The sequence below is a fragment of the Bos javanicus genome, chromosome 22, assembly GCF_032452875.1.
Source record: "Bos javanicus breed banteng chromosome 22, ARS-OSU_banteng_1.0, whole genome shotgun sequence".
Taxonomy (NCBI): Eukaryota; Metazoa; Chordata; class Mammalia; order Artiodactyla; family Bovidae; genus Bos; species Bos javanicus.
In genome coordinates, this window is record NC_083889.1 from 59,878,093 (window position 1) to 59,898,219 (window position 20,127).

The 20,127-nt window shown below is 59.1% G+C and overlaps 1 protein-coding gene across 3 annotated transcripts in view; it reads left to right on the top strand.

Moving 5' to 3' along the window:
• Nucleotides 1–20,127, top strand: part of MGLL (monoglyceride lipase) — an 86,040-nt gene that overhangs the window by 51,655 nt on the left and 14,258 nt on the right. For all 3 annotated transcript variants that reach the window (XM_061397302.1, XM_061397304.1, XM_061397303.1), the window contains 2 exons: nt 14,435–14,571; nt 15,619–15,729. In XM_061397302.1, coding sequence (XP_061253286.1) covers nt 14,435–14,571; nt 15,619–15,729 — 248 coding nt within the window. The remainder of the gene's footprint in view (nt 1–14,434; nt 14,572–15,618; nt 15,730–20,127) is intronic.

The following is a 20,127-nucleotide window of genomic DNA, read 5'->3' on the forward strand; positions in this document are numbered from 1 at the left end:
CTGTGTATATGTGAGGGTGTGTGTGGTATTGTGTGCATGTGTCTGTGTGTATGTGAGTGTGTGTGTGTGAGTGTGTGTGTGTGTGTGGTATTGTGTGCGTGTGTCTGTGTGTATGTGAGTGTGTGTGTGTGTGTGTTGTGTGCATGTGTGTGTGTGTATGTGAGTGTGTGTCTGTGTGTGTGAGTGTGTGTGTGGTATTCTGTGCGTGAGTCTGTGTGTATGTGAGTGTGTGTGTGTGTGTCTGTGTGTGTGAGTGTGTGTGTGATATTCTGTGCGTGTGTCTGTGTATATGTGAGGGTGTGTGTGGTATTCTGTGCGTGAGTCTGTGTGTATGTGAGTGTGTGTCTGTGTGTCTGTGTGTATGTGAGTGTGTGTCTGTGTGAGTGTGTGTGTGTGTGGTATTCTGTGCGTGTGTCTGTGTGTATGTGAGGGCGTGTGTGTCTCTGTACATATGACTGTGTGTCTGTCTCCGTGTGTGTGTGGAGATCGCTGAGCCCGGAGTGGGTCGCTGTCCCCGCCGCGCCCCTGGGTCCTGGGCTGGCCCCGCCTCCGGGCCGTGCTCTGGGCCCTTGGTCTTTGCTCCCCTCTGCTTTTGCCCCAGGTTGCTTCTGCAGGTGTGAAGTGAGAGCACGGCGAGGGGAAGCTGATGGGCGCAGACTGGGGGCCATGTCCTGGGCTGCACCAGGGAAGGGGCCGGGCCCAGAGAGGGCGTGCGTCCTGCTCTGGGCCGCCCAGCAGGCCGGGGCCTGGACTCCTAGACGGGGCCCAGCCCAGCTTGCTGCCCCCTTGTCTCGGAGGCCTTCTCCACAGCAAAGCCCCGAGGGCCCCTCTCGCTCGGGCTGGACTTGAGACCTCCTCTCAGTCCCTGTGGGCCTGCTGGTTGACCTGGGGGAGCCCCTCGTCAGCGACCCCAATCTCTGGCCCCCCACGGTCCCCACTTCCCTGAGGTGCATCTGGAACTCGAGGCTCCAGCCCCCACCCCAAGCCCATCTCTGGGGTGCGGCCTTGCGGGTGAGGCCATCAGAGCATCATCGTGTGCCAACGCGGGTCCCGGGCCCCGGAGGCACAGGGAGAAATCCGGGGGCCTCTTGGGGGGCACACAGGACGAAGGAGGGCTTAGCGCCATGGTGGGGCAGGGAGAGATCCCGATGGAGCCTGTGTGGAGCCCGGAGCCGGGGGAGGACGGAGCGTGGGGGCCTGGGGACGCGGCCTTGGTGTGGCCTCCCGCGGCCCCAGGCCATCGGAGGGAGGCGCCCAGGGACCCCAGGAGGAGCGGCGGGACCTGCTCGCACCTCGAGGTCACTCGCTCCTGGGGCAGGGCCCCTCAGGTTTGCAGACCCCTCCCAGGAGAAACGAAGAGGCAGGGCAGGGGCAGGCGCGTGTTCCCTGCAGGCCCGCAGGCCCGGCGGGTGGTGTGCAGACCCCTGCGCTGGAAGAGGCCCAGGGCTAGAGCGCGCGCCGTCAGGGAGCCTGAGGGTCGCTCAGAGAGGAGTGCAGGGCTGGGGTCCGACTCCCGGGAAGGGCGGGGCGTGGGTGGTCCCAGCAGCTGCACAGATGAAGCGTACCGTCGGGGAAAGGGTGGACCCCTGCTGGGACCCAGGCGTCCCTGGATGGCCCTTCTGTTCCTGGATTCGCCACCGTGAGGTCGAAACACGAGGCACAGAAGAGGAGCAACCTTTGTGGCCAGCGGGACGACTGCCGCTGGGACCTGCTTCCTCGTTTACTCATCCAGCAGTGCCCGCTGGAGTCGGGGCCATTTTCACCGAGGGCAGAATCAGGACCACAGCCGTGAGGCAGGTCCACATCCAAGCTCACAGCCAGACGCAGCCGGATTCAAACCCAGACCTGGCGCCAACCTTTATGTTCTTCCTCCAGAAACTCTGCCAGTCGAGGGTTCACAGGGCCGAGGAGAACACGCGTTAGAACAAGAGCCTGTTTCATCCACCATCTAACAAGAGTGAAGACGATCCTAAAGACACGGAGTTTAAAAATGGAGTATCTGTGGAAACCAGGTCAGGTCGGGACTCTGCCTGATCTGACCTATGGTCGCCCGTCCCTTGGACCCTCTATGAAATTTTGTGTTTTTAACATTAAACCTTTTCCTGAAGTTTCACTCCCCGGGACTGCTGGCCTGGCGGAGCTTGCCTCCAGCGCTGTTGGGAATCGCCTCGCATCCTGTTTCTCTGTGGAGGATGTTTATCTCTTGATCTCATCGCGTCCTGGAATTTCTGTCCCAGCCTCTCCTGCCCAGCAGCTGCTGCCTGTTTGTGAACCTCAGGCTCTCCCTCTGTGTGTGAGGTTCAGCCTCCATCAAGATCTGGGGGAAAGGTCTGGCCTTTCTGGGTGACTCTGGCTCACCCGGCATCACCCAGAGCCCCGCCTGCTCATGAGATGGAAAAGGAACGTGACCCCAGAGAGGGCTGGCTGAGCCCAGGAGGACCCGGCCCGTCCAGCCATCCTGCTGCTGATGCGAAAGGCAGACCGTCTCGCTGGATGCCAAAAACTGTAGTTATGACACTTTTTGTCATGCTGTTTCCTCTTATTTATGCAGTGGAGAGGAGGATGTTTTCAAATAAACCCTCTAAATATGAAATCCCGAGAATGCATTATTTCTAAAATGCTACACCGTTAACCGCCTCTTAGCTGGTTACATTATAAAGCATGTTGTTGTAACAGCTCAAAAAAAAAAAAAAAAATCCGAGGCGAGATGTTTCCAGAGCCCATATGCCGAATCCTGGCATCCTTATACCTTTTTTCAAGCTGTTGTCAATTAGGGGAGAGATTAATTTCTGTCTCGATGTCCTCCACGCCATCGAGTCTGCACGTGGATGCTGTGGGAACCCCCTTTCTCCTGCCGTCCAGGGGCGCTCGCGCAGCGGGCGCTGGGGGACGAAAGGGCGTGGCTCCAAGTGTCCGTGATGGAAGCCTGGACCATCCGCAGACAAAAGAGGGCAAAGGGGCCTTGTTGAGGGAACTAACTGTTCCAGGCCAGCAAGCTGCGACCTCGGCCCCTCTGCCGTTTGCACGTTTTCTAGACGGGGTGAGAGACGCAAGCGGAACCTCCCGATCGCACGGTGCGCGCTCCCTGTGCGGCAGGGAGCGGACGCCCGCCAGCGGGGCAGCACCGGGCTGTCCGGCCTGTTGCGCTCGCCGTGGTCCGTCTGCCCAGGCCTCTCTCGGTCCTCTGCCCCCGCTCTGCTCTGAAATAAGAAGGGCGTTTCTAGCGTTTGTGCGGTGTGTCGGCTGTGACAACCGAACTTGGCGCCTCTTAGCTTAAGGGTACAATTCTGCTTTTAAATCCTCTTTGGATTTAAAATCCTCCTGTCCTTGCCCTTCAGCATAGAAGACTTGTCGCGTGTGGGGTTTCTGCTGTTAGATGTCTCAGGAGCGCAGAAAACAAGCCAGACCTTCTTTTGAAATGAAGGGCTTTGAAAGAAAGTGTTAGTTGCTCGGTCGTGTCTGACTCTTTGCGACCCCCACAGACGGTAGCCCACCAGGCTCCTCTGACCACGGGATTCTCCAGGCAAGAATACTGGCACTGGTGGCCATTTCCTTCTCCAGGGGATCTTTTCCACCCAGGGACTGAACCTGGGTCTCCCGTGTTGGCAGGCAGATTCTTTCCCTGTAAATGCAGGAGACCCAGTTTGATCCCTGGGGAAGATCCCATGAAAATGGGCTTTGAAACTGTGATGCTGAATTCTGAACAGCACGATCACGCTGCAGCCTGAAGTCGGGAGGGCCGATGGAGAAACTGGCTTCCTCTTCCCCGCAGAGCAGAGGGGAGACGGGAAGCAGGAGGTGCAGAACGGCCTGGGGGAAACCTGCGGCCCTGGGATGGGAGGTTTTCCGTCACACCTCCTTTGGGTGCGCCTGATGTGGCTTGAGCTTTCACAGAAGACCTCCCAGCAGTCAGGGCTCCCAGCTCGCTCAGCTTCGGCTATCTTACGCACCAATGTTCGGGTCAGGCATGTGTTCCGTGGCTGTCTCCCTACCAAAGGCAGAGAAATGAGTTGCCCTAGAAAAACATTTGATGGCACGTTCTCCAGCCCCAAACAGTAGCTTTCTGTAGGGTTTTTACCTGGAAGCAAAGTACCAAAATGGGAAGAACGTGGGTTTGTGATACCTCCTGAAATAAAGACAGAGCTGTAAACTCCCTGAGCTGATAAGGATGTGATGAAATCCACGTTTCCGTGCTTGGCTGGGGACCATGGAAATTCTCGAGTTGGAGAGCATTGTCAACTCTATAAATGAGGACTCCCCAAAATAGTCTTATCTTTCAATCGAGAGATCCTGATTTGGCAAGTTTATCCTAACGATTCTGTAAGCATCTGTGAAAAGTTGTTCATCTCAGTGTTATTTAGAATAGCGAAGATTGCCGACGACCTGAGTGCCCTGCCATTGAGAGTAATGTGAGCTCCGACTCGGTCCCCTGATAGGGTATGATGCAGTGTAAATCACAGTTAGAAATTATATGTCAGTGTGGGGGAAATAATTCATGTATTCCATGTGTTAAGTGAAATATCACTTCCCCTCAAAGCCGCAGAGCCTAGCCAAGACTGGACCCTAGCAGGCAAGCGGGACGTGTTTGTCCAGTCGCAATGGTCAGCTTCTGCCTCCTTCCTGCAGTGGCCCTGAGAGGACGCTTGTCAGCGGCAGGGCTGTCTTTCTCCCCAGCTCCGTCCTAACACATACGCCCTGGATGGGAGATGAGGTGTTGACTGAGCAAGGAGTTTGGTCACACTCCCCGACTGCCCTGGCCAGGGGACGCTTGTGGCCACTTCCCCCAGGACGTTCTGCCCCTCTGTGAGGCCGCTGGGGGTCCCCGCAAAAGTGTCCTGCCAGCAGAGAACACAGTCGTTGCCGAACGGGTGGCGTTGTCTTGTCTGGGATGACTCGGGCTGGCCAAGAGGAGCCAGGAGGCCATGCCAGCTGAGATAGCGGCACAGACAGGACAGGGGCCCCCGGGGCCTCAGGAGGGGACGCGTGGTCGTGTGGGTCATCAAAGACATCAGTGGTGACAGTGAAGGCGTCCCTCAGAACTTGAGCCCTTTTCTTCCGAGGATGTATGTGTCCTGGAGGGCATCGCAGGGCAGCCGATCCGTTTCCCTTCGGCCACCACGGCAGTGAGACCAGACCTGCAGCATTTACTTCTGCTTGGCCAGGGCAGGGCTGGTTTGTTGCTTTTTTATTTAAAACATTCTTTTAAGTAATTAGAAGTCATTTGTTTGGCGGTGCCAAGTCTTGGGTGCAGCACGCAGGACCTGGTTGTTTCCCGACTAGGGACTGAACCCAGGCCTCCCGCGCTGGGAACACGGACTCCCAGCCACTGGGCCACCAGGGAAGCTCCTGTTGCTTTAAAAAAAATATTTTTGTCATCTCCACAACTAATATTTGCTGTCCACTTTGTGCATAACCCAGACCTGCACACTTGACGTGCGTGGTCTTGCTTCATCTTGCCCAGAGTCCGAGGAGGGCACGCCTGCTGTGCGGGGGCCCTGGGGAGTCGAAACGCTGCAGGAGGCCGCAGCCTGTGGGGGCCGGGTTCGGTCCAGGACGCCCTATCCTGAGCTGTCCCTGGGCCCATGCCCGCCTCCACTGACACCTCCCTGGCTTTTCCCAGGTAATCCGCTGTGACCACAGGCAGCTTCTGTAACCGGAGCATGGACGCAGGGCTGTGCTGTTTAAGATTTTAAATTCAGGCCAGCGGGTCCAGGAGTTTTTTCATTCCACACGGCGTCGCCCCAGAACTTGTTTTCAACACTGCCTGTGGAGCTTTGAGTACTAGGCTGGGTTTTTGTGTGATTTTCACCTTGGTGCGCTTATATCCTTCCCGCACGGCTGTGGCCACCACCCGCTCTGTGGTCATCCTGCCCCCACGGCATCAGGGGGCTCAGCTCCCTTGGCAGGGTTCCCGCCACCACCACCTGCCTGGTCCCCGCGGGACTGAGCTCGGTCCTCTGCTGGGAACTGAGCCGCACGGCCCCAGAGGGCCCATCTCTGACCCTTCACGGAGGGCCCACGGTCAGGGCCAGCTGGACGCCCGCCTCCAGCAGATGGCTTCTGCCCAAGGCCTCCCCTGCCTGGGGCGTTGCTCTGACCGCACGGGTCGGGGGGACACCGAGGCCGGAGTCCAGCCTCTGCCCCCGCCCCCTTCCTGGCGTCGTAGCTGAGTTTGAACTTGCAGGAGCGTTGGTTCGGTACCCACCTATGGGGGGCATCCCCCTGCCCTGGGCCCTGCCTCGGCCTCAGTGTGCAGAGCTGGCCCCGGTCCAGGGCAGAGGAGACATTCCTTTTGTGCGCTCGCTCTGCGGTCATTTCCATTGACTCCCTGTGGTAGAGAAATGCTGACTACCTTCTGCCTTTTCTGAAGGGGGTCCTGACTGGAGCTGGTGTTAGTTGCTGACGTCTCCAAAGCTTTGAGAGACCCCACTTCCGAAACATTAACTGCCCAGCGTCTCCCATCTTAGAGACAGGAATCTGGGCTTTTCTTTCTTGTAAAGTGACTCAGCTGCCCCAGGCTCAGTTGCAGCTCTTGGGTTCCAGGTCCCTGACCAGGGATGAGACGTGAGCCCCCTGCATTGGGAGTGCGGAGTCTTAGCCGCCGGACCCCCAGGGAAGTCCTTGTTCTCGTTTCTAAAGCAGTTCACTTCAGCATGACTGACCTCCTTTGCTTTTTATTTAATGCTTATTTACTTTTGGCTGTGCTGGGTCCTCACTGCAGTGGCCTCTCGTTGCAGAATACAAGCTCTGTAGCACACGGGCTTAGTAGTTACGGCTCTGGAGCACAGGCGTAGGAGTTGTGGTGCGTGGGCTTAGCTGGGCTTCCCTGGTAGCCCAGATGGTAAAGAATCTGCCTGCAATGCAGGAGATGTGGGTTCAACCCGTGAGTCAGGAAGACCCCCTGGAGGAGGGCATGGCTACCGACTGTAATGTTCGTACCTGGAGAATCCCATGGGCAGGGGAGCCCGGCGGGCTACAGTCCATGGGGTCACAAAGAATCGGACATGACTGAGTAAACGTGCAGGCACCAAGGAAGCCCCCTCTTTGGCTTTTTAAAAGCACGCATTTGTTACCGTTTCAGTAGAGGTTAGACTTGGGATTGAAGGCGGGAGGAGAAGGGGACGACAGAGGATGAGATGGTTGGATGGCATCACCAATTCAATGGACATGAGTTTGAGTGAGCTCCGGGAGTTGGTGATGGACAGGGAGGCCTGGCGTGACAGGTTCTGCATTTTTCCGTGGATTCCAGAAGCTCCACACAGCTGTCAGGTACCACGTGGGAGCTTCGGTCCTCTTGTGGGAACCCAACAGACCAGCTTACTGTTTTGAAGGAAAAAGGGTCTGTTCGAAGTTAAACTTAATTTCAGTTAGAAAATAAACCATGGTTATGCAGAGGATGCTGGTGAGGAGAAATACAGATTAAAGATGCAGAAGGATCTCTGAGGGGAAGATCGTGAACACCGAGACAGCTTGGGGGTTTTCTCGCGGAGACTGTGTGTGGAGAAGAGGCGGCCAGTGTGTGTGGAGACCCACCATGTGCCGGGCGTGCTGTGCTGGTACACATGTCCACACCAGCCTCGTGAGGCGGCGACTGACGTCCCCAGTGTTACAGACGGACTAGTGGCCAGTGCCGAGCGAGCATCTGAAAATTTGTGTTTCATTTCCTTGCTTGCTTCTTTTTTAATGCAAACACTTTTTGATTTTAGCTACCCGGGGTCATAGTTGCCACACGCAGGATCCGAGTTGCAGCATGCGATCTAGTGCCCGACCGGGGATTGAACCCAGGCGCCCTGCACTGGCTAAACTCGGACACCTTACTTGCCCTTTTCAGTTCGTATTTAATTTCTAAGGCTCGTTCATGTCGCTGCATGTTGCTATTCAATCATTCAGTCGTGTCTGACTCTTTGTGACCCATGGACTGCAGCACGCCAGGCCTCCCTGTCCATCACCAACTCCCGGAGCTCACTCAAACTCATGTCCATCGAGTCAGTGATGCCATCCAACCATCTCATCCTCTGTCGTCCCCTTCTCCTCCCACCTTCAATCTTCCCCAGCATCAGGGTCTTTTCCAATGAGTCGGCTCTTTGTAACAGGTGGCCAAAGTTTTGGAGTTTCAGCTTCAGCATCCAATGAATATTCAGGACTGATTTCCTTTAGGATGGACTGGTTCGATCTCGGGGGACTCTTAAGAGTCTTCTCCAGCAGTACAATTCAAAAGCATACATTCCTCGGCACTCAGCTTTCTTTAGGGTCCAACTCTCAGATCCATACATGACCACGGGAAAAACCATAGCCTTGACTAGACGGACCTTTGTCGGCAAAGTGACGTCTCTGCTTTTTAATATGCTGTCCAGGTTGGTCGTAGCTTTTCTTCCAAGGGGCGAGCGTCTCTTGATTTCGTGGCTGCAATCCGCCAGCAGCACGCAGTTGCTGCCTGAGGCTTTCGGTCTTCATCGTCCCCCTGCTGTGGAATGGCCCTTGCTGCAGGGTGCCTGCTCCCCAGCAGTGACTCTGGGCTTCAGGGAACGGTATTGCCCTGTCTCCTGCCACCGCCCAGGACCTTCTCCTGGGTGTGTGGCCTCCTGGGGATGGAACCGCTGGCTGCAAAGGATGGAATTTCAAACCTGTGAGATGCAGGCTGTCTTCCAAAGTGGTGGTCCAGCGTCCCCCGGGTGATGTAGACAGACTGGTGACTCCCTTTAGATTCAGACCCGGGGCTCAGACAGGCGCCCTCCCTGCCCCTCACTGGGCTGGGTTGCGCTGGCGCTCTGCCGAGTGGCTGCCTTCCTCTCTGGGTCCGTGTGGCCGTGACCCCTAAGCGAGGCTCCTCCCGTCCAGTCCTGTGGTTCTCAAGGCCAGAGGGGCCACAGTGACCATCTGCCTCGCTGCTGAGCCATATGTCCTGGAAGAGGCCCACGCCTGCCTCCTGCTGGCCTCCTGTGGGCCGGCCAGGAACGCGGGCCTGCAGCCCTGCTGGGCTGGACGAGAGTCCGTCCCCTTCCTGGTCAGACGTTCCGAGAGCCTGGGTCCACGCAGGACATTCCATCTGCGTGGAGCGTCTGGAGGAGCAGAGGTGAGCGGTGGGGAGAGAATTCAGCTTGTGCAGACCCTCCAGTGTGGCGTGTGTTCATCCGTCAGGGTCCTGCTGCGGACCCTGGCCAGAGATATGTGTGGTGCGCCCCCGTGAGGGAGAATGGTGAAGCTGGGAGCCCGTGCGCTGACGTCCAGTGGAGTCAGCGCGTCCCTCGGGCTCGCCCTGCTGGCCTGTGTTCAGTGGCCTGTGTTTGCAACTGCAGGCGCGTCTTGCCCTGATGGTGACAGGAGGGACGTCCGAGGTCGATTTGGGGGAGCAGAGAGGACCCAGAGGCACCGTGCTGGGCCCCGCCACGCAGCAGGAGGCCTCTGGGGCTGCGCGTCCCCGGGTCAGCCCTGCCCGAGGCCGGCAGAAGCTGAGATTTGGGGTCTGAACCCAGCGCTCAAGTCCGTGGCCGCCGTCTAACTCATCGGGGGGCGAGCTCCCGCCAGTCTGTCTGTGGGTCAGTTTTCTCAGCCAGAAAATGGGGGAGAATTCACAGGTGAACCGCAGAGTGGTGAGGATCACGTGAAATGAATCCTGGGAACAGGGCTGTGCGGATTACAGCCCGCTGCGTCCACACCGGGTCTTGTCATGACTGGTTTTTTATGCTTCGTCTCTCTCCTTACTCAAGGTGCGTTTCACCAGCTCTTCCGTCTATAAGGGAAGGAGTCCCAGGTAGAACCGGTTCCCTGAGAAGAGGGGAGTCGGATTCTCGTTTCCTCCGGTCCCAGGGTTAGCGGGACCCCCACCTTTCTGGGCGGGTCCTCAGTCTTCAGCACGTGGTGCCACCAGATCACGTGGAGGGAGAAATGTTTTGTATGAGACAGAGACGCGATCGCTGAAACATTCCGCAAAGGCTTACGTGCTTATCGGGCACGGAATTCGCTGCTAGTGCGTTTTACGGGCCGTGGGCTGGGTTTTGATCAGGTGTGAAATCAGGTTTTGTGGAGTCAAAATCTGATCAGGTTTTGATCAGGAGACGCATAGAGATGACCGCCAGGAGGCAGAGTTTATTGTACTCAAAGATCCCCAGAACCAGGAGCAGGACCACTTGGGGCTGCTGCAGGACCACTCTCGGGACCACTCAGGGAGGCACGGGCTGGGCCGCAGGCAGAGGGAGGCGGTGGGGAGTGGATGGGAGGCTTTGCTGCAGTTGCTTTGAGAAGGAACGGTGGGGTGGGATGAGCCCGGTGAGGATGGGCTGGTTTGGGTACCGTCAATGGGCTGAGGGGTCTGGGGGCCTGGGTGACGGGACAGTGAGTGGCCCGGGGAGGTGGGCTCTGGACTGGTTGGTTTGCGTGTGACAGGCCAGCTCACGAGTCGGTTCTTTCCTGTGTCTGGAGATTCACTAACCTTGGGAGCAGCAGTCCTTCCAGGGTCAGCTTCAACCAGATGGTAAAGTGTCAAAATACAGAGGATTTAACAGAAACAGAGCACAGCAGCATCAGGATAAACAAAGCACAACAGGCTGGACCACGGCCTGCGGTGAGGCTGTCTTAGAGCATATGAGGACGGGAACGTTCATCGCAAACACAGCCCTGCCGCTCTGTCCGTGTGCTGGGAATGGAAACGCCTTAGAGCATATGAGGGCGAGAGCGTTCATCGCAAACAGCCCTGCCGCTCTGTCCGTGTGCTGGGAATGGAAACGCCTTGTCAGATGAACTGGCCACAGTGATGGGTGGCCGTCGTGGAAACAGAGGCTGCAGTCCATTTCAGCAGGCGTAAAGCTGGCTCCCGCCCCCGGCCAGGCCGTCACCAGGAGCCGGAGGAGCCTGCGGACCAGTGAACGGAGATCCTGGGTCTCAGGACGGCCTGGCTCGCGGGCGCGTGCGTGCCCAGCCTCCTGCCGAGGTCCCAGGCGGACTGTGCCATTGGCTCCCAGCGCAGCCCCCCAGCAGAGCCGTGTCCCCCCAGCTCGCGGAGTCCTCGGTCCATGGGGAAGGGGCGGTGCTGGGGGCGGGGGGGCCCTAATCAGCGCACCTGAGACAGAGACCTGAGGTGTGTGGGGTGCACGGGGAAACTCTGGGCTGTGTAGCAGGGACTGCACGTGGGTCTCGGGGCTCCCTCCCGGCCTGAGAACTGGCGGGGTGGGCGCAGGCCGCCATGCTTCACCGCGGGGCTGGCCTGTGCGTAGGCCCACCAGCAGGCCAGCGCAGAAAGCAGAGACAGGCCAGGCTCGCGTGGAAAAGGAGGCTCCCGTGAGTGACATCACCACTCAGCGCAGGGGTGCAGGGCACCTCGTGAGCTGCTGAGACAGTCAAGCCACGCCTGCTGCTCGGAACTTGGTCCAGGCGGTTGGACGGCACTGGGAATGTACTACATGCCCCAAGTCAGCTCAGTCTATGGGGGTCGCTGGTTGGTGGTGTGAGCGACACCTCGGTTTTAAGAAGGAAAGAACCCCCAGGCAAGGGAGCCGTGTCTCACACCACGAACCCCGACAAGCTGCGTTGGATCAGGATGTGTGCGTGGAGACTGAAGCCGCGCCCGGGGACGCCGGCGGTCAGTCGCCCTGCTCTGTGAATGTGCCTGCCGGCCCCGAGCAACACACTCACAGAGGGCTGCTGCGAATCTTATGCTGTGCGTGTGTCACCCCCACCAAGAAATGGAACCAGAAAAGAACTCAGAAAAAAATGCTGAGTTCCTTGACACCCCTGCAGTAGAGAAGGCCTTTATAACTGAGAATCAAAATTCAGAAGCCACAAAAAGAAAAGATCGACAATTTTCTCAAAAATCTTCCATAGCTAAACACGACGTCAAGTTGAAGGACAGATGACCAGCTCGTGTACACAGAGCTCTTAGATGTCAAAAAATGCAAAACCTTGATAGAAAAAAAACAAACAGCAAAGACAGGAATTCTCAGTTTACCAGGAAAGAAATACAAGTCCCTCTTAAAACGTGAGAAGACGTTTGACTGGCACGTTCTCCTGTCTTTCGGGTGCGAATCCACAGAGTGACGTGCTTTGTTGGGAGGCCAGTAGATTCAACCCAGCACGCCCCCCGTGGACGACGTCAACCCGCCGAAATGGCATCTGTGGGCACCTTTCAGCCAAGCAGACCTGCTCCTGGCCGTGCACCCCAGAGGCGCGCGTTCATGGAGCTGGAAGAGTCATCCCCAGAGATGAGGTGCAGGCAGTGGTGTGGTGAACAGGGGTCGAATGTCACACACACAGTTTTGGCGAGAGGTGGCTGGAATGACCATGGTTCACCCACACAAGGAGCCCTATGACAGGAAGAGTGTGCCATCTGAAGTAATCTCCAGACTGTGTTAAAATGGAAAAAAACTGGCGTAGAATAGGGTGGATCTGTGCATGCTACCTTTTATGTAAAAGGAAAAAAAGGGGAAACATGGATAGATTCATATATTCTTATTTTTGCAAAAAGAAATGCTTTTGACAGAAGACAAAGAAAATAATAAAATGTTTAGCCGTGGGGAACAAGAGGAAACAGGAGTAGAAATGAGACCTTGTTGAGTGGATCTTTTTTCATTTTTCTAACTGTTGTACCAGGCAAATGTTTACATAATCAGAGAAGAGAATTAAACTGGAAGATGAAATAGAAAAATTTATAGTTGTCAACAACAAGTTTATTTTGAAATTAATCTAATCGGGTATCGATAAGTAACATAGGCAGACAGAGAAAATAATTGTGTTTACAATTCTTTGGACTTTAAACGTAATACTCTGTCCATATCGATACTGAACTGCATTCTCGGGTCTGGGGAGTGGGCTAGGGATTATCGTGTAGCGGGTACGTTGGGCGGCTTGGATAGCAAAGTACCACAGACTGAGTGATGTCAAGGGCAGGAATTTACGACCTGAACGTTCTGGAGGCTGGAAATCCAAGATGAAGCTCTTGACCGGGCTGGCTCCTCCCAGGGTCTCTGCCCGGCGTGCAGACGGCTGTCTCCTCCCCGCGTCCCCACTCGTGGTGGGACAGTCCAGCGTGTCCCCCCGCACGTCCATGTCTTACTCTCTTCTTACGAGGACACCAGGCCGAGGGCGTTCTGTCAGTCGCTCAGCCGTGCCCGACTCTGTGACCCCACGGACCACAGCCCACCAGGCTCCTCGGTCCATGGGATTTTCCAGGCAAGGATACTGGAGTGGGCTGCCGTGGGTGGGGGGCAACTTAATTACCTCTTGAAAGACCGTGTCTGCAAACCCAGCTGCCTCCTGCGCGGTGGGTGTGGGGTGTCAGCGTGTGAGTGGGGGGCGGGGGTCCAGCCCACAGCAGGCCCACACGGCCTCAGTCTGGGGGTGATGGAGAGGTTCTGCGGGGACGTGGTGATGGTCGCACGGCAGTGGGAGCGTGTGTGGAAATGTGTGATGATGACGGGGACGATGGCACGCTTTACCTCCGTTAGAAGTAAAAACGAGCTTAAGAGGCTTGGCCTGCCGCTGAGAAGGTGACAGGAGGGGTCTCCGGACTGCACGGTCAGAGGTGTCAGAGGCGGGTGGGCTGGGCAGCGGTGCGCGGGCACACGTGGCAGACGGCAGCAGAGAACAGGCTGTGGTCTGGCCTCACGGAGGGTTTCCGAGTCGGAATCTTGGCGGCCTGGCTTCCAGCCACTGCGAGCCCCGCTTTCCGTCCGTGGGGTGGGGGGCTCGGTCACAGCCCCTCCGGGCAGAGGCGGCCAAGGGGCTTCAGGCCGGCGTGCTCGATGTGCATCCCTGTGCTGAGGAGTGCCTTCTCTTCTGCACTTTGCAAATGCTCACATCACACGGTTTCCATGGCGACCGGCATCCCTCAGGGAGGGGAGCGTGGAGGGGCCCTCAGAAAGGACTCGGGGAAAGGACCAGCTTGGATCCAGGAGGAGGGAAACGCCCAGGAGGGAGGCAGCACAGCCTAGTCCCGCTGCTGCCTTGCGGAGACCGTTTCTGGCGCCCCTAGGCTGGTGCACGTCTGTCCCCTCCTCGTCCCCGAAGGTGGGAGGGAGGGGACGGGATGCGGCCTTCATCTGGTGACATGCTGGCGCTCGGACGCACGCCCTGAGGTTCGAGGAGCTGGGGCGCCCGGGAGCCCGGGGGGACTCGGACTCCATGTGCCCGTCCTGCTGCCCTCGGGGGAAGTGGCCACTGGGAAGGCCTCCTGGCTGCATGGACAGGCTCTGCAGCATTTACCTCCTGGCTCGTCACCTCCTGCCTGTGTGATCTTGGGCACATTCCTTAACCTCTCTGTGCTTCCATTTCATAATCTGTAAGATGGGTTTGAGGGCGGTGGAGACGTTCCACACGAGAGAGCGCACTTGGGAGGGTTGCGGGGGTCCTCCCTGGAGAGTGGTGGTCGTTCCGTGAGGAGACCGCCGGGCTTGGTAGGGGCGCCAGCCTCTGCTGACCAGTTCTGTGCCTGTTTCCCTTCCAGTCGGCCACGGGCAGAGCGAGGGCGAGAGGATGGTGGTGTCCGACTTCCACGTCTTCATCCGGGATGTGCTCCAGCACGTGGACGCCGTGCAGAAGGACCACCCGGGGCTGCCCGTCTTCCTCCTTGGCCACTCCATGGTGCGTAGGCCGCAGAGGGCCCGGGCCAGCGCCCCCGGCGTCCGCCCGGCTGCGGATGGGGGGTCGTCCTCTGCACACGCTGCACGTGGGCTCCCGGGGGTGTTTGCTCAGGAAACAGGGTGGGGTCGGCGTCTGGAGGCAGCCCCAGAGGGGGGCTTCTCCACCCACTCCTCCCCTTCAGGGTCCAGGGGTCACTCTGCTCCCACTTTTTGGGGTGGGGCCCCTCGGTTCGTGCTTCCTGCTGGTTTCAGAGTCACGCGGTTCCCACTAGGACAGGGGTCCCCAGAAAGCAGTCCTTAAAGGCCATTCCTAATCCCTTCTGCCTTTTAAATACACAAACTCCTCTCAGAATCTTTAAATCATCTGTGAACTTTAAATCATCTGTGGTCTTTAAATCGAGCTGTGATCTTTAAATCGAGTCTCCTCAAACCAGCAGCACGCAGGCCAGGCCTGCCTGCAGGCGCCCAGCCACGTGGGCCGGCAGAGGACTGTGAGCTGCTGTTCTGCACCCTGGGGACCTTCCCTCCCCACCTGCCCGCCCGGCCCTGTCCCTGCCAGTCTCTTCCCGGCCTGGCGCTCGTGAGCGTCTGGATTTCAGCCCCTGGTTCAGATCCGCTCCAGTCAGTAGCCGAGGTGGCCGCCCGCCTTCAGCACCCCCTGTGTCCACTCAGTGTTTTTCTTGGAACCTGGATTCCTGGACCCTTTAACTGAACCAGGAAAAAAAAAGTGTAGCAGTCTCTTATTATCCTCTGATTTTTTTTTAAATCTCATATCAAGCCTGATGGACTGGATGAGTGGGGGGTCTGCCAGCTTTTGGCTTGAAATGAAATAGAAATGTGTCTCTGTGGCACTTAGAGCCCTCAAGCGGGGACCTTGTTTACATCCCCTGAAACGTTTGCTCTTGGAAAGCCCTGGGGAAACGTGTAACAGGGTAGTCGTGGGCCCAGCTCACCTGGTGCTCGAGGGCGCCTGTTCCAAGGCAGCAGCTCTGGGCCTGGGGGACCCACTCCGGCGCCCCCGCCCAGCACGTGCCCCCTCTTCCCGCAGGGCGGCGCGATCTGCATCCTCACGGCCGCGGAGAGGCCGGGCCACTTCTCGGGCATGGTTCTCATTTCCCCGCTGGTCGTCGCCAATCCAGACTCGGCGACACTTTTCAAGGTAAGCAGGCCTCCTGCTCTGTGAGCCCCGGCAAGCCTCCCTGACCCTGGGCCCGCACTCATGCTCATGTCCGGGGCGGAGGGGCTTCTCCTGCTGTCGTGACGAGGTCTGGACGCAGTGAGCATTGTTGTGGCTGGAACTCGGTCATTTCTCAAGTCAGGTGTGGTTTCTTCCCCCAAACAAACAAATCGGCTTCCCGTCTGGGTGTTTCTCGGTGGACGTTCAGAGGAGGAAAGGCCTCGCCGCTGCCCACGGCTGTGCACGGCTCTGACCCACGTGGCTCCTCGGGGGTGTTTTTCTGGCCGTGACGGTCCTCATGGAGCTCCCAGAGGGTTGTGGCCTGGGCTGGGCTTTCCCCCCTGAGGAAGCGGCGGAGACCACGGCCTGGGAGCAGCCAGATTGTGGATGTGGGATGCTGACCCGATCTGGGCCCAGGTTTCAGAGACTTGAGACCCGGGGAGGATGAGAGACGCGGGGCCCACGCTCTGGTCAGTCTATGCCTGACGCAGGCCGGGCGGGCAGCTGCTACGCCCCAGCCAGTGCTCAGGACTCTCAGAGGAGCAGGAGGGGGCAGTGAGGTGGGGGCCACCCTGCAGGACACGGCGCACCGCCCCCTGCCCCGCGGTCAGTGACAGGGCAGAGGGGCACTGCCCCGATGTCTGGTGGGCCCCTGAGGACCCAGCGCCACAGCTGTGACCCCGACCCTGGGCGTGGGCGTCCAGCGGAGACGGGGTGTCAGCAACTCGAAGCCGGGCTGGACCGAGCTTAAGGAGAAACCAGGGTCTCTCTGAGCACTGAAGCAGAGAGCACCCCTCTACTCAGTTCTCCGAACGGGCCCGCCAGCCAGCTCCTCCGAGTTTTATCCTGTCTGGAAATCAACTCCAGTGGATTTCAGTGCCTGGTGGAGGCGGGACCGCCTGGAAGGATGGGTTCATTCAGACTCCCAGGCGAGGCTCCGGGGGGCTTGGTCTCCTGGCCCCCTCCCCTCCTGGTCGTGATCACGTAGTCTGCAGCCGGACCACCTGAGGGTCCTGGTCAGAGAAGAGAGTGAGCTGGACCGGGGTCCCGGGTGGAGCCCCCACGGCGCTCCGCGGGCTCCGTTCGTGATGTGTTTGCACAGCGTGTGCTGGGCTCACGTGTGAATCGTGCCCTCAGCTCCCGCCCTCAACTCACCCCAGGGGCGGGGAGGTCGCTGGCTGCGGTTACGCTCGGGACCCCGGGGCTTGGAAAGGACCCTCGGCTCCCCGGGTCCACCCCCCGCCCCCCAGGGCTGTCCACTCCCCATCAAGGGCATCTCCCCAGAGGGGACGTGCCCCCCACCCCAAAAGAGCCCAGGACCCTGGGGGGTTTCAGATGAAGGGCACAAGGGCAGGGGATGGGGGGCAGCCAGGCCCCGATGGGGAGCCCACCCGGTGCCCCCTCCAGTCTTGGGCAGTCTGGGGGCTCCTGGGCAAGGCCTCTGTTGGGACCTCGCCCAGCCGGTGCTAATAGATGTCCTTGTGGGCAAGGGAATGTGGGTCCTGGTTGTTAACCAGGATTCACGAGAGTCCTTGCGGACCCCAGCCCTGGAGGGCATCCCCTCCCCTCTGTGAAGCCCGTTGCTGCCCCGGGGTTGTGGGGGTCAGGCAGTCCTGACCCATGAGGCCCAGGGACGCCCCCGCCCCTCCGTGAAGCCTGTGAGTGCCCCGGGGAGGGAAGGTCGGGCAGTCCTGACCCGCAGAGTCTGCATCACGTCTGCCGTGCGGGAGCCCGGGGTCACTCTCTGGCCTCACCTCACCTGAGCGGCTTTGGAAGGAAATCTCAGGCTCGTGGGCTCTAGGCGATGCCAGTGGACACAGGAGTGGTCCTGCAGCAGCTGGGGGCGAGGCAGAGGGCGCCAGCCCAGCTCCCCCTGTTGGCCGCGGCCGGGCGGCGGGCGTGTGCGTCTCCGAGGGTCGTGCGTCAGGCGGGAGCGTGTCGTCTGTTCTTCCTGTGCTGTGCTTCCGGCAGCCTGCCGCTGTGCGTGCGGCTTGCTGTGGGTCAGGTGAGGCCTCCCCGCCCTGCCTTTGGGTTTCCAGTGGTTCGGTCTTCAGGACCCCAGAGACAGGTTCCTAGAGACTCCCCTTCTGGCCGAGGTAGACCATGAGGTAGGGGGCTTCCCTGGGCCCCGAGGCTGTAGGGTGAGGTAGGGGCTTCCCTGGGCCCCGAGGCTGTAGGGTGCGGCACGCAGAGCTGTGTTCGGGTCTGTGACTCCCATCCCAGAGTGCGGCTCCGGGACAGGTTCACGGCTGCCGGTCCCCCACGGGTTTCCGCAGTGGCTCAAACGGTAAAGGACCCACCTGCAATGCAGGAGATGCGGCTTCAATCCCTGGGTTGGGAAGTTGCCCTGGACAAGGGCACAGCTGCCTGCTCCGGTATTCTTGCCTGGGAAATCCCCTGGACAGAGGAGCCTGGCGGGCCACAGTCCATGGGGTCGCAGAGTCAGACGCAGCGTAGCGACTGACTTTTTGCTCTGTTTCATTGTCCCGATGGAGACATTTCACAAAGTAGCACGAAGCATCGGGGCCTCGGGGCGCAGACGGGCACATGGAGGGTGGCAGCCCCCCGCCCCCCATGTGAGAGTGCCAGCCCCTGCCCCCAGCCCCAGCACAGCTGGTTCTCGCCCCACTTCCAGCCGGCTAGGATGTGTGCAGCCTGGGGACGAGATGGGGAGAACACTGTCTGCACTCAGATCCTGGTGGAAGCAGGAGTTTATAGACACAGCAAGCGTGGACCCCAGGACAAGTGTCAGGGTCAGTGGGACGCTTCCTGGAGATGCCGCAGAGCAGCCGCCCAGGGGACATGGGGACCCCCCACGCCTGAATTGGTGCCGTACCCCGACCTCCCCGGGACGGCACGCGGGCGGGGCTGCAGGGTGACCCGTCCTTTGTCCAGGAAAACCCGGCCTCGCCCTGGATGTTCTCCCTGAGTGAGGGCTGGAGTGATCCTCCAGGTGACCCTGTCTGCCTTTGGCTGGAGACTGCCCCTGGGGTCCCGGGTGGAGATGTGGGAGTGGCCCCGTGCTCCCAGACGCCCCCTCCTGAGGCGCCAGGGGCCGTGCGTGTGTGCCAGACACGCCCGGGTGACTTCCCCTCCGTCATTGCCCTGTGTGTGGTTCACGGACAGGAAATGAGGCTACAGTCTCGCTCAAGGTCAGCGCGCACCCTGGCTCGGCCATTGGGCATGGCGGGATGTCCTTTCCCCCCAGATCCACCAGGGATCAGCTTCCCATCTGGCTGTTGCTCTTCTGCTTGTAGTCCCCGGAGTCCGGAAGGCCCTGGAGCCGGGGGGCTGGAGGGGACACGGGAGGGGTCCCGGGAAGGGCTGGTCATCAAGCTCAGATACAGTTAGACCGGGAGTCGGGGTGTGGCTGGGTCGTGACCTGGCCCCTGAAAGCGGCCGCCGCGTGCACCGGGGGCCTTGGTCCCACCCTGAGGCACGCAGGCTTCCTGTTGTCCACCTGGGGGTGCGCTCACCCAGGTGACCAAAGTATTGGAGCTTCAGCTTCAGCATCAGTCCTTCCAATGAATATTCAGGGTTGATTTCCTTTAGGTTGGATCTCCTTGCAGTCCAAGGGACTCTCAAGAGTCTTCTCCAACACCATGGTTCAAAAGCATCAATTCTTCAGTGCTCAGCTTTCTTTATAGTCCAACTCTCACATCCATACGTGACCACTGGAAAAACCATAGCCTTGACTAGACGGACCTTTTTGGCAAAGTGATGTCTCTGATTTCTAATATGCTGTCCAGGTTGGTCATAATTTTCCTTCCAAACAGAAACTGGGGACCACAGACTCTCTGGGTTCCGCCGGAGGTCAGATGCAAGCCTGTCCCGCTCTGAGTCTCTGCTGCCTCCTCCTCCGGGGCTGGGGTCTCAGCTCCCAGGCCGTCCTCGGCCCGCGAGCACTGAGGTGCCCTGGGGGGCCCTGCGGCTGCACGGACCTGCCTTAGCCCGCTGGCCTCACGATGAGGGTGGCGGTCTCCTCCCAGGGCCGTGGCCAGGTCACTCCTTCCTGAGCGGGATCTGGGCTCTCTCCACGCACCCGCAGGATCCTCCAAAAATTTTGGAAGAAGTGTTCCAGTTGACAGTAAGAACCATTCTATCGTGGATGCCAGCTTCTCTGTGGGTGAGCCACTGTCCCACCCCTCCTCCTGGTGGCTGTGGGCTCTCTCGGTGGACGGTGCTGGGGCAGAGGAGGCGGCAAGCAGCAGGGACCTGGACAAATCAGTCCTCCCCGCCTGGGGTCTGCGGTGCTCTCCAGCCCCCCACCTGCCTACTCGCCTTGGACCTCGGGGCCCCTCCTCAACCCCGGCTGCCTTGATCACCAGTCAGCCACTCTCTGCTTCTTCCTAATGAAAAGGCTAAAGAAACCAGCCCACC